This window comes from Piliocolobus tephrosceles, chromosome 19 (assembly GCF_002776525.5).
Source record: "Piliocolobus tephrosceles isolate RC106 chromosome 19, ASM277652v3, whole genome shotgun sequence".
NCBI lineage: Eukaryota > Metazoa > Chordata > Mammalia > Primates > Cercopithecidae > Piliocolobus > Piliocolobus tephrosceles.
This window is the reverse complement of record NC_045452.1, coordinates 19,958,614-19,971,868: the sequence shown is the minus strand read 5'-3', so window position 1 is coordinate 19,971,868 and position 13,255 is coordinate 19,958,614. Positions and strand designations below refer to the sequence as shown.

The following is a 13,255-nucleotide window of genomic DNA, read 5'->3' as shown; positions in this document are numbered from 1 at the left end:
GATAGACACCTGGGTTGTTTCCTCCTTTTGTCTGTTGTGAAGAATGCTGCTGTATACATGGGTCTGTTCAAGTCCCTATGTTCTGTCCTTTGATACTCCCGACCTCAGGTGATCCGCCCGCCTCAGCCTCCCAAAGTGTTGGGATTACAGGCGTGAGCCACTGTGCCCAGCCAGAAAAATTGTGAAGTCTCTTCTTTGCACAGCTGAACTTGTGAACCGAGATTTCTACCCATAATAAAATGACAGAGCACTTTCTTCGGGCCAGGCCGGCCTAATGAGACTTGTGAACCCAGGGCCTCTGCTCTGAGGCTGGAGGTGCTAAGATCTATGGTGGACACTGCTTGCCTCAGGCACTGAGTAGAAAGCAATTGTGCTCTTTCCCCCTCTGTCATACTGCTTCCTATAGCATGCAGGTCACTGTGTGGCTCACTGACAGTGTGGTAAGGAGGTGGAGGGTGGCTGTGTGCCAGGCACAGAACTGGACTGTGAAATCCCTGGTCTTCCTGGGGCTTGACTTCAAGCCCATGTGACTCTAAAGCCAGCACCAGGGAGGGTGATCATTGCCGGTGGCAGTCATCAGGAAGGCTTCCTGGAGGAGGAGGTCAGTTGTGCCTTGAGGGGCTCAGTATAGCCTTGACCAAATACCATGGTAAGTGTGCTGGTTGGGTTTGCTAAGCTTGGTTTGCAGTGATGCTCTCTGTAAGCAGTAGATGAAGCTCCAAGTCCTGGCTTCATTCCACGCCATGCAGACCCCAGCCTTTGCTCACCAGCCGGGTCCCCTGTCTCCCCAGGTGTGCGGAGATGATCATCAGCATGGACAGCAGCCAGATCCACAGCAAAGACCCCCGTTACGGAGCCAGCCCCCTCCACTGGGCTAAGAATGCAGAGGTGAGTGGAGCCTGAGGTGGGTGGGGCAGGGGGCCGGGCCCTGCAGGTCCTCAGGGCCCGCAGGAAGCAGGTTCCCGAGAGGACCCTGAGGCTAGCACTTGGGGGCTGACCTTGCTGTGGGTCTGCGGGCAGAGAAGTCCATGAAGAGCTGGGATCCTGGCAGGGCTCTGCTGCTCTCTGGCTGGGCGGCGGTATCCGCCCTGTGCCTCAGTTTCCTCATCCATGAATTCTGCTTTGGAGATGTGGTGAAGTCAGCGAGGTAGTGCGTGATAAAACTCGGCACAAATTGTAAAGTACTTCCCAAATAGAAGGTGGCGTGATGATGATTGTATTAATAGGGTTCTCTAGAGGGCCAGAATTAATAGGAGACATATATATATAAAGGGGGGTTTATTAAGGAGCATTAACTCACATGATCACAGGGTCCTACAATAGGTCACCTGCAAGCTGAAGAGCAAGGAAGCCAGTCCAAGTCCCAAAGCTGAAGGACTTGGAGTCCGATGTTCGAAGGCAGGAAGCATCCAGCACGGGAGAAAGATGTAGGCTGGGAGGCTAAGCCAGTCTGGCCTTTTCCCATTTTTCTGCCTGCAGCTGATTAGATGGTGCCCACCCAGATTAAGGGTAGGTCTGCCTTTCCCAGGCCACTGACTCTCCGTTAGCAGCACCATCAGACACACCTGGGATCAATACTTTACATCCTTCAATCCAGTCAAGTTGGCATTCATGAACCATCCGATGATGATGGTGGTGATGGTGGTGCTGGGTCTAGCTGCACACACAGGGCCTGGCTGGACATCTCCTCTGAGGTCGTCCCCTAAGCTAAGCTCTGTCCTCCTGGGAGGATGGAGGCCTCTGGTCTCATCACCAGGAAGGACAGCTCGACAGGGCACGGGATGGCCCAGAGTTCATGGCCTACTTCTCAATGTGATGGGCCAGGAGGGAGAGCACTGCCAGCCTCGGGGGTACCTCTGCATTCCAGGAACTGGACACCGAGTCAGGCCCTTCCGTGTAGGTTTGGTCACTCATTGTCATCACATGCTGTGAGGTGGGGACTTGAATTCCCATCTTCACAGAAGAGAAACCTGAGATGCACATGGCTATAGTGACCCGTCCAAGTGCAGGCAGCTGGGATGAGTGGAGCTGGGCTTTGGGCTTAGGTCTGTGACTCCAAAGCCAGGCTCCCCTCCCTGGTCCCAAGGTTCTCCCAGGGATGTGCACTGCCAAGGCCCCGTGAGAGGTGATACCTTTGCAGAGTCCCAGGGAGGGATGCAGGGAGCGGGGTGCTTCAGGACAGGCCCCAGAGGAGCCTTTACAGGGAGAGATGGGTTCTGTTGGCGCTAGGAAAGGACCAGAAGCCTCTTAAAACAGCACATCTTTGGCTTTTTGTCCCTGGTCTTGGGATGCTGATGGTATGGGAGGCAGTCTAGGCCCCCCTAGAACTGGGGCCTGCCCCTGGAGTCCCGTTGCTAGTGCTTTCCAACATCCCAGTACCTGTAGGCCTGTCAGAGAGGAAGTGGCAGTGCCCACGTGTCACGGGGGTACGGCAGCTCCCCGGGTGCCTGTGCTAACTCGGCCTGACCGTCTCCCGCAGATGGCCCGCATGCTGCTGAAACGGGGCTGCAACGTGAACAGCACCAGCTCCGCAGGGAACACGGCCCTGCATGTGGCGGTGATGCGCAACCGCTTAGACTGCGCCATAGTGCTGCTGACCCACGGGGCCAACGCAGATGCCCGCGGAGAGCATGGCAACACCCCGCTGCACCTGGCCATGTCGGTGAGCCTGGGACCGCGTGTCCTGGTGTCCTGCCCTGTGGGGCCCTGGTGGGGATGCAGAAGGGCTGTCCAGGCTGGAGCACTCCTCCCCCATTGTCTCCAGCCTATCCTCAGCTGCTCCAAATCATCTTCCCACCCACAGCTCAGTTCAGACCCTGACTCCTCCCTCAGGAAGCCCTCCAAGTCCCCCTCTCAGCCCAAAATAACGTCACCTCCTGTGTGCTTTGGTACCTTTTCCACCTGTGCCCCCATTTGGCACTTGCATGGCGTGAGAGGGAAAAATGACAGCTCTGGCCACAGACTGGCCCTGGGCAAGCCATGTCACCTGTCAGCCTCGATTTTCTCATCTGGAAAATCGTGGTGTCAATACTTACCTGGAAGAGTTGTGGAAAAGTTACGGTGGACACTTGGTCACTCTCTACAGAATATCTAAGTGACACACACACTACCTGGCCCGAGTGAGCATCCTGCTTCCCTTCACTGGTCCGCATATTGCTCTCATCTCCCCTGGGAGGCTGTAAAATCCCGGCAGGCAAAGCCTGAGTCTGCTGCCCAGCAGCCTGTGGCAGGTGCCAGGCACCTTCGTTGGTTTATTATAGAACACAGTTCCATGCCCTCAAAGCCCTTACTGTCTGGTTAGACAATTAGAGTATGAGCATATTAAACCTAGCAGAGGAGGACGTTATTATGGTACAGGCACGTGTGTGCACGTATTCTTTTTTATTGAGATAGAGCCTTACACTGTTGCCCAGGCTGGAGTGCAGTGGCGCGATCTTGGCTCACCACAATCTCCGCTTCCCAGGTTCAAGTGATTCTCCTGCCTCAGCCTCCTGAGTAGCTGGGACTACAGGCACGCACCACCATGCCCAGCTAATGTTTGTATTTTTAGTAGAGACAGGGTTTCACTCTTGGCCAGGCTGGTCTCGAACTCCTGACCTCATGATCCACCCTCCTTGGCACCCCAAAGTGCTGGGATTACAGGCATGAGCCACTGCTCCCGACTGTGTGCACGTATTCTATAGCAATACGATATGTACATAAGTCTGTTTACCGAGTCTCAGTGACGTAACATGAGAGACCCGCGGGACTCTAAAAGAAGTCGATTAAGGATACATTCACGGGCATCCTGTTTTATACCAAAGGTCAAAACTTGGAAGAGATGTTGTTGCCCAAAAGGCTGAAACTATAAATACTTTCATTTTTGCAACTGGAGCTTTTTAGCACGGGGTGGGCCCTTGGAATGATCTAGTTCAGCAGTTCTCAAGTTTTTTGGTCTATTTGGTCCCTTTATACTCTCAAAAATTATGGAGGATCACAAAGATTTTTTAATCATCTGGATTTTCCTTATATTTACCATATTAGAAATTTAAAGTGTGAAATTTTCAAAATATTAATTCATTTAAAAATAACAATAATAGGCCGGGCGCGGTGGCTCAAGCCTGTAATCCCAGCACTTTGGGAGGCCGAGACGGGCGGATCACCAGGTCAGGAGATCAAGACCATCCTGGCTAACACGGTGAAACCCCGTCTTTACTAAAAACTACAAAAAACTAGCCGGTCGAGGTGGCGGCACCTGTAGTCCCAGCTACCGGGGAGGCTGAGGCAGGAGAATGGCGTGAACCCGGGAGGCGGAGCTTGCAGTAAGCTGAGATCCGGCCACAGCACTCCAGCCTGGGTGACAGAGCGAGACTCCGTCTCAAAAAAAAAAAAAATAAAATAACAATAATAAATATTTACACCTACTGTGTACACACAAAAATTAAAATTAAATTAAAAAAAAAAAAACTTTGGCCAGGCGCAGTGGCTCAAGCCTGTAATCCCAGCACTTTGGGAAGCCGAGACGGGCGGATCACAAGGTCAGGAGATCGAGACCATCCTGGCTAACCCAGTGAAACCCCGTCTCTACTAAAAAAAATACAAAAAACTAGCCGGGCAAGGTGGCGGGCGCCTGTAGTCCCAGCTACTTGGGAGGCTGAGGCAGGAGAATGGCCTAAACTCGGGAGGCGGAGCTTGCAGTGAGCTGAGATCCGGTCACTGCGCTCCAGCCTGGGCAACAGAGCGAGACTCCATCTCAAAAAAAAAACTTTAAAAATGACTGACCTGGTGCAGTGGCTCGTGTACACCTATAATCCCAGCAATTTGGGAGGCCAAGATGGGCAGATCACCTGAGGCCAGGAGTTCGAAACCAGCCTGGCCAACATGGTGAAACCCCATCTCTACTAAAAATACAAAATTAGCTGGGCATGAGACCTGTGAAGGGGTATCATGCTTTCACAGGGGTCCCCAGGTCTTACTTTAAGAACTGCTGATATACTTTGGTCATCTTCATACTATCTTCACAGGTTTTGGCATATTCATCAACCACCTTTATAATTATGTACTTAATCACCTCTTCAAATTGGCTTACTTTTATTTATTTATTTATTTAGAGACAGAGTTTCGCTCTTGTTGCCAGGCTGGAGTACAATGGCGTGATCTCAGCTTACCGCAACCTCTGCCTCCCGGGTTCAGCAATTCTCCTGCCTCAGCTTCCCAAGTAGCTGGGGTTACAGGTGTGCGCCACCACGCCTGGCTAATTTTGTGTTTTTAGTAGAGACAGGGTTTTTCCATGTTGGTCAGGCTGGTCTCAAACTCCCAATCTCAGGTGATCCACCCGCCTCACCTCACAAACTGCTGGGATTACAGGCGTGAGTCACCACGCCCAGCCTGGCTTACTTTTAAACTGACTTAAATTTATTTTGAGAGAAATGTTTTATCACTACCATAAATGGCCATCCATCCATGCAGTGCCAACCGTAAAAGGTAACCAAGGCCGGGGGCGGTGGCTCACACCTGTAATCCCAGCACTTTGGGAGGCCGAAGTGGGTGAATCACGAGGTCAGGAGTTCAAGACCAGCCTGGCCAAAATGGTGAAACCCCGTCTCTACTAAAAACACAAAAAATTAGCTGGGCATAGTGGTGGGAGCCTGTAATCCCAGCTACTCGGGAGGCTGAGGCAGGAGAATTGCTTGAACCTGGGAGGCAGAGGTTGCAGTGAGCTGAGATCACACCACTGCACTCCGGCCTGGGTGAGAGTGAGACTCCGTCTCAAAAAAAAAAAAAGATAACAACAACAAATCACAGTTAATGCTAAAAACACACACGTATCTATAGCCATAGAAGTCCTAATAGAACATTCTAATAGAAGAACTGTTTGGAAAACCCCATTCTAGACCCACAGCTTCATCCTCTAGGCAGGGAAATCAGGTCCTAAGAAGAGGGAGGTGACAAGACCAGGCCCCAGAGTTCCAGGTGGCCAGTGTGTCCTGTGAAACCATGCCATGCTCTGCGCCCCTGCCTGGCCTCTAGGTGTGGAAATGTGTGATGCCCTTTGCAGGGGCACTCCCCCGAAGGCTGTCATCAGGGGCACGTGTGCTCGGTCACCCCTCAGGGATGACACCCTGGACTGGGTGAGCAAGATGACCTTCCCTGCCCTCACCCACCCTCTCCTTGCTACTCCTGAAAGCCATCAGCAGCTGACCTACTGTGTCCCTATGGTTCCTGGGCCGGGGTCACAGATACACTGCTTCCTTGGAAGCGGAGCTGGCAGAGCCGGGGCGAGTCACCCCTAGTTTCTGCCTGGGTTCTTACGCCCTCCCCTGTGGGTGCTTTTAAACCTGTTTGTCAGGGCCCCAGCCATCAAATGGCAGACTTTGGACTCCCAGATTGACTGGGGTAGGAGTGAGGAGGGTTCCAATGTCTCCCCGTGCTGAGGAGAGGCCCGCTGGGTGAGTTGACAGGTTGGGGCAGGCAGCCAAGGGTCCCTTTGCTCTTCACTTCCCCGAGCAGTTACACGTCTTACCCTGTCTCATCCCCGACAGAAAGACAATGTGGAGATGATCAAGGCCCTCATTGTGTTTGGAGCAGAAGTGGACACCCCGAATGACTTTGGGGAGACTCCTACATTCCTAGCCTCCAAGATCAGCAGACGTATGTGTTCTGCACTCTGGGGCCGGAGTGGGGCGAGGGTTGGGTGGATGCAGGGACTGAGGAGGGAAGTCCCAGTCATCAGGCACCAGCATCCTGTGCTGACCTGCCCTGCTCAGAGCTGCCAGGAGCACCTGTTACTCTGAGAGGGGGCTACCTTACCCAAGCGCAAGGGCCCTGAGCAGTAGATGCAGGCCCACCAAGGGTCTTGCCATACCAGCATCCTCCTCCATGCAGCCCCGCTCCCACCCCAGGTGCTAAGACTCCCAGCAGGGGTGGGGACAGGAGAGCCAGCAGCAGCCCTCTTCCCCTACTGTTGGGGAATTCACTGATGGAACCACTGGCTAGAATGACCATAGGGTGCATGCACTATACTGCATGAGCGCTGGGCATGCCTGTGTGGACAGGAGCGCATGGCCACGTGCTGCACGCTCGCCCAGTGAGCCTTAGCTTCTGAGCTGGACAGAGCAAATCCTCCTCACCAGAGGCCTGGAGCGTGCTCCGGAGGGTTTCAGGAGCTGTGGGGGTCACTGATGGCACCAGTTTGTGTGTGCCAGTGTACACGTGTGTGTCTGCATGCACCGCATCTGTGGCCTCCTTTTCAGCAATCCCATCCATCAAATGGAGTAGGTGCCCACTGGCTGGCTCATTAGTCTCTTTGGAACCCTGAACTATCCACTTAGCATTTTTGAGAATCACTGAAAGTGGCTATGGGAATCCTGCTTTCTCAGCTGGAGTACAAGGAAAGAAGGAATTCCCACAGTCATCAGGCAGGGTGACAGTGACCTCCTTCTCCCATGTCCTCCTTCCCTGACCTTAGGAAGCTGCTTGGGATGTACCAGCCTGGGGGCAGCACTCCCTGTCAGGGTGGGCTGAGGCCTCTGGAGCAGCCCACGTGCCCAGGGCCTGGTAGCTGGGACGGGACAGAGTGTGGAAACGAGGGGCCTCTCCTTTGCATGTTGACATCATTTCTGATCCTGTGCGGTCTCCCCTTCCCCAAACCATGACAAGTTGACACCAGGAAGGCGATCTTGACTCTGCTGAGAACCGTGGGGGCCGAATACTGCTTCCCACCCATCCACGGGGTCCCCGCGGAGCAGGGCTTTGCAGCGCCACATCACCCCTTCTCCCTGGAAAGAGCTCAGCCCCCACCGATCAGCCTAAACAACCTAGGTAGGCCTTGCCTCCCAACTCCCTCTTCTCCAGCTGGTTCCCAGTCCCCTGGATCAGAGCAGGCCCCACCAAAGCAACAGGATCCCCAGGATGGAAGTCACTGAAGGGAGCAGGGGAGGATGGAGCCAGAGTTGTCAGCCTCCAGGCAGCCAGCAACCCACAGATCCCAGAGGCTTAGGGCATCCCTGGCTGATGTCCCACGCTCTGTTGCCCCGGAGAGGATGTGCCCTGAACACAGTCTCAGGCCTGGGCATTTCCAGTGGCACCCATAAGGTCGCTGCTCTCATTGCCCTCCTGTCCCCAGGGTGCTCAGGGTGGGCAACGAGGAGTGCTGTCAGGGGACTGGGGGCCCAGGCCCTCTGGCTTGTCCTCTGTCACTCTGGCTTGACCTCTGTCACACTGTTTGACTCTCAATTGGGCCTGAGACCTGTGTACCCCCTTCCTGGCCCCGTGGTGACTTTCAGATATTGAATGTGGCCAGGCAGCCAGCATCTGCCCCGGTACATCCTTGGTGCCCAGGGAGATACCCCCAGACTAGTCGGGACCCTTCTCTGGGCTTTCTGTGGGCTGGCCCACCCAGGGACCTCGATGGTTTGGGAGTGGGGTCCCCTGAAAAGAGGGCAGCCAGGAGCCAGTCCTTGGCAAGCCAGACTTTTAACTGTGGAGGCGGCAACACCTCCAGCCAGGGTAGCCCGACCAAGTCTGGAGCTCTGGAGAGGCACCGTGACCACAGCCCCCAGTCCTTCTGGCTCCACCTCTCTCTCCCCTCCCAGGAACTCCTCCCTCCACCTCCCATCTTTGTCTCTCAATTTTGCAGGCAGTCACCCAAGCCAGGCTGGATGGTGGGCCTGGGGTGCGGCGTCAGATGGGTAACGCCCTGGGCCCGGAGAGGCCGCCGAGCCTAGCCATGCGACATTAGCTCTAGCTGTCATTCCCTAACTTGTCCTTCCCAGCTGCACACACACCACATGCCCCTTCCCCTGCACCCCATCCCTGGTGCTCTGTCCACGGCCTCTCTCGGCCACTCTCCTGCTTCCCTTGTTCACTCTGCAGCCATGTGCTCTGGGAAGGGGGAGACACCGCTTTGCAGCCATCGGTTCTGCTTTGCTGCTTTTAGACTCTGCGCAGTGGTGGGGGGCTGTCAGAGTTGGGGTCACACAGGCTGCTGCGCCAGGCACCTGGGGACTGGGCTGCTTGTCAGGAGGGGCAGCTAGTCAATTGGGTGGACATGGGGCAGGCCTTGGTCACAAAGGAAGACGTGGACAGAGTGGATGGTGGGCCTGATCCCGGAGGCCACTGGGATTTCCAGACCTGGGAATCAGGACAAGGGATGTCTCCCTTCATCCATGAACTTAAACCCCGAGGAACGTCCTGACTCGGCCTTTTGACTACATGACCTTGGGCGAATCACGGACCCTTTTAGAGCCTCACCTGTCAATAGGGAATAAGAATTCTTAGGCCCCAGGTGGTTATCAGCAGCATTGGCTCTGATGCAAGAAGCAGCACTTTGTCTGAAGAGGACACGCAAGGGTATTCATGCCTCAGGGTTTCAAGAGGAAGAGATTGAGGGGAACCTGGGAGCTGGCTGGGCAGGGTGGGGAGCCCTTCCCAGAGCAGTGGGTCCCCTTTTCCAGTCCAGCCCGTTTCTCTCCTGTGGCCTCTGGCTCAGCTTTCTCCTGGGACAGAGTCCTTCCTGGGGGGAAGGAACAGATGACCGGGGAGTGGGGTGAGGGCGTGGCCATGGTCAGGCACAGCCCCGGTTTGATCTAGGGACCCTGGGGTGGCAGGGCTTGGGGACCCGCCTGTCCACAGCATGCCCTGCTCTGCCTCACAGAACTGCAGGATCTCATGCACATCTCGCGGGCCCGGAAGCCAGCGTTCATCCTGGGCTCCATGAGGGACGAGAAGCGGACGTAAGTGGATTGAGAGTCAGGGGCAGAAAGGGGAATGTGTGCGCTTTCCTATCCCTCACGCACCCGCTGTCATGAGTTCAAGGCTTTTTACTCTGCACCCCCACACCTGGCGAGATGGCTCTGCTCCTAGGCGTATAGTTCTCAGCAGAGACAGAATTCCCACTCTGGGGACCGCCCAGGGTGCCAGGCTTGGATTCAGTGGGGCTGGCGCAGTGTTCTGGCCTCCCTCCCTGACCTCCTTGAGCCATGAGTGGATGGTGGGGCTGATCCCGGAGGCCACTGGAGATGCCCGGGTTCCCCCTGGGGAGATCTCAGCAGCTGCTTCCTGCTGCTCCTACCGGCTTCCTTAACCACCTCCCTCTGCAGAATTGTGGAGTGGGCTGCCTTCCCCAGCACCTGCTGTATACTCAGGCCCATTTTAAGAGGCGGGCCTGGCTGACAGTATGCAAAGAGACAATGCTCAGGCCTTGCTCTTCAGGCATAATCCCGGGTGCTTGGAATCAGTGCCAGCTGGCACGGCAAGGTACCAGGACAAATACGTTTCCAGCTACCGCTGTCGCCACCTCCCTTTATTGCTGCGGTTGATTCATTTATTCAGTATTAGTCTCTCATGTTCCTAACAACCTTCCCAGGGAGGAATTAGTAACCTTGTTTCGCAGGTGCAGAACCTGAGCCCCCGAGAGGTTAAGTGACTTGCTCAAGGTCACACAGAGTGAGTGTCAGGGTGGCGACTCACACCCGGGTCTTCCGAACCCACGTCCTTTGTGCTACCCCAGGCTCTCTCTGGGTTCTGTGTGGACTCTATACCTAGTGCCAGTGCCCTGCAGGGAAAGCTCTCTTCTCAGAATCAGAGGCAGCTCCACTCCCAGGGCCAGGCAGTGATCGTGCAGCTCTGTGGGTCCTCACACGTCGCACTCACTTCCATGCCACCCTGTTATGTGTCCTGGAGGTGCCCCTGCCCTATCATCATTCCCTCCCCTGTGCCCCCTGCATGCTCGTGCACACACGCACACATGCATACATGCATGCACATGCACCCACATGCATGCCCACGTGCAAACATGGACACGCGTGCACATACACATGCATATACACATGCACACATACACACACCTGTGCAGGGGCTGAGGTGAGGCAGCTGTACCTGAGGGAGGACCCACATTTCCCAAGGGAGGAGAAGCAGATTCCCCAGATTCTGGAGCCTCAGAACCCTCCCTGGAGCAGGGCCAAGGTGAGAGTCCACAGACCCCTCACTACCTCCCCACTTGAGCCTTCCAGGCTACAGCGCCCTGCGCCCTCTCAGTTCATCTCTGTCGCCAGCCCTGCATCTTCAGGAGTCTTGCTTGTTTGCTTTGGCCTCCAGCAGCAGCATAGCCTCCCCTGCCACCTCTGGACTTACTGGGGGGCTGGGTACCTGGTCCAGGAAAAGACCCCCAGAGGTGGGACCTGGGCCTCCTCCATTTATCAGCCCTCTTGGGCACCTCCTGCATCCCCTTGACACACAGTGCTGTGCAGAGCAGAGGTGGCCTCTGCCCTGGTGGAGGTTCCAGGTCAGCACAGGAGAGAGTAAAAGAAAGATTGCGAATGGAATGGAAGCAGCCTCCACCAGGAAGCAGGTGGAGCAGGCGGGCCGTGTGGGAGGGTCCCAGTGGCGTCAGGGCAGGCTTCTCTCAGGCAGTGACATTCAAGCTGAGATGGGAAGATGAGAAGATCAGAGGAAGGTTCCAGGCTGAACCGACCACAAAGGCGTTCCCCCAGGGCATGGCTAGTGAGGACAGGCAGGATGTGGGGAGACATGTCAGCGCGCTCTGGAGAGCATGTGACTCATGAGGCGGCAGACCTGGGTCCAGGTCGAGTCCACATCCATGTGACTTGGTTCCCGTCACCTAACCTCTGAGCGACACTCCCTCCTTCACTCAAAACTATGCACAGAGAGCAGGCACAGTGACTCCTGCCTGTAGTCCCAGCTACTCGGGAGTCTGAGGTGGGAGGATCACTTGAGCCCAGAAGGTTGAGGCTGCAGTGAACTGTGATTGTGCCACTGCACACCAGCCTGGGTGACAGAGGGAGACCTGTCTCAATCAATCAATCAATAAGGCCGGGCACGGTGGCTTGCCCCTGTAATCCCAGCACTTTGGGAGGCCAAGGCAGGTGGATCACTTGAGGTTGGGAGTTCAAGACCAGCCTGGCCAACATGGAGAAACCCCGTCTCTACTAAAAATACAAAATTAGCTGGGTGTAGTGGCGGGCGCCTGTGATCCTAGCTACTCGGGAGGCTGAGGCAGGAGAATCGCTTGAACCCAGGAGGTGGAGGTTGTGGTAAACCGAGATCACGTTATTGCACTCCAGCCTGGGCAAAAAGAGTGAAACTCCGTCTCTGAATAAATACATAAATAAGCACAGGGATGTCAGGAAGGGTCTACCTCAGAGGCGTTTGGGACAATGACATGAGCTAATAATGCTGGTGGCACCCCTCCCACAGCCCCTGACATGAACCTCTTCCTTTCTCCCTGCCTCCTCTTCCCCTGCTTCTCCCACCTTGTGTGGAGGACCCTGACACCACTTCCTGCCCATTCCTGGCCTGGCTGTAGGGCCCGGCCCCTCCTCCCCCAGCCTTGTTTAATTCCAACAGACTTTATCAGGCATCTGCTTTGGGTCAGGCCTGATACTGACCAAAATCAGGTGTCCCAAGTTGGGGAGACTGGCCCAGAGCCTGCTGGGATGGTACCTGATCAGTGAGACCACCCCCGGCCTTCCTTTCCCTTTCTCTGTTGCACTCTCCAGCCCCTGAAATACTAGACATTTGTCCCTTTACTGCCCTCACCCCCACCCTCACTGCCCTGCATAGGACAGAAGTTCCTCGGGTCTGTCTGGGTCTGTCTGCCAGGGCACAGCTGCAGGGGACAAGGGCCGTGAGGGCGGATGTAAAGTGCTGGGCTGTGGCCGGACCTTCCTCTCTCGCACTGCTGTTCCCACTGCAGTCACGACCACCTGCTGTGCCTGGACGGAGGAGGAGTGAAAGGCCTCATCATCATCCAGCTCCTCATCGCCATCGAGAAGGCCTCGGGTGTGGCCACCAAGGACCTGTTTGACTGGGTGGCGGGCACCAGCACTGGAGGCATCCTGGCCCTGGCCATTCTGCACGGTGAGGGTGGCCCCTGGGGATGGGCCAGGTGGGGCTGAGGCCTGTCCTCAAGGAGGCTGAGTTAGTTTTCAGGGCTTTGCAAAAAGAGAGTGGAGGGGTAGGGGAGGGCTATAAGCCCTTTGGGGGGGGCGGGGGGGGGGGGCTGCAGGTGCTGGGGTCCCAGGCTGGAGGGAGAAGGGCTGGGCACATGGGCTTAGGTTTGGGGATCCCCCATCCTCTGGCCACAGAGGGTAGAACTGGCTGTGAAATTTCAGCATAGGAAGCATTTTCTGTCAATTACCTTAACCCCTCCTCCCCTCACCCCTGCAAAGCAGGCACCAGGGGCCACACAGCCTGCACATAAGGAATCCCGTTCCCAGGGTGCACGCAGCAGGCAGTCTCAGAAATGAGGAGCCAC

General features: G+C 55.7%; 1 protein-coding gene across 6 annotated transcripts in view; it reads left to right on the top strand.

Moving 5' to 3' along the window:
* Positions 1–13,255, top strand: part of PLA2G6 (phospholipase A2 group VI) — a 64,106-nt gene that overhangs the window by 39,317 nt on the left and 11,534 nt on the right. For 4 of the 6 annotated variants that reach the window (XM_023222036.1, XM_023222033.2, XM_023222034.2 and 1 more), the window contains exons 6-10: positions 792–888; positions 2,480–2,662; positions 6,522–6,630; positions 9,635–9,713; positions 12,695–12,858. In XM_023222036.1, the coding sequence (XP_023077804.1) occupies positions 792–888; positions 2,480–2,662; positions 6,522–6,630; positions 9,635–9,713; positions 12,695–12,858 (632 nt within the window). Of the gene's footprint in view, positions 1–791; positions 889–2,479; positions 2,663–6,521; positions 6,631–7,638; positions 7,801–9,634; positions 9,714–12,694; positions 12,859–13,255 lie in introns of all 6 variants that reach the window. The other 2 variants (XM_023222037.2, XM_023222038.3) reach the window with 1 other exon arrangement.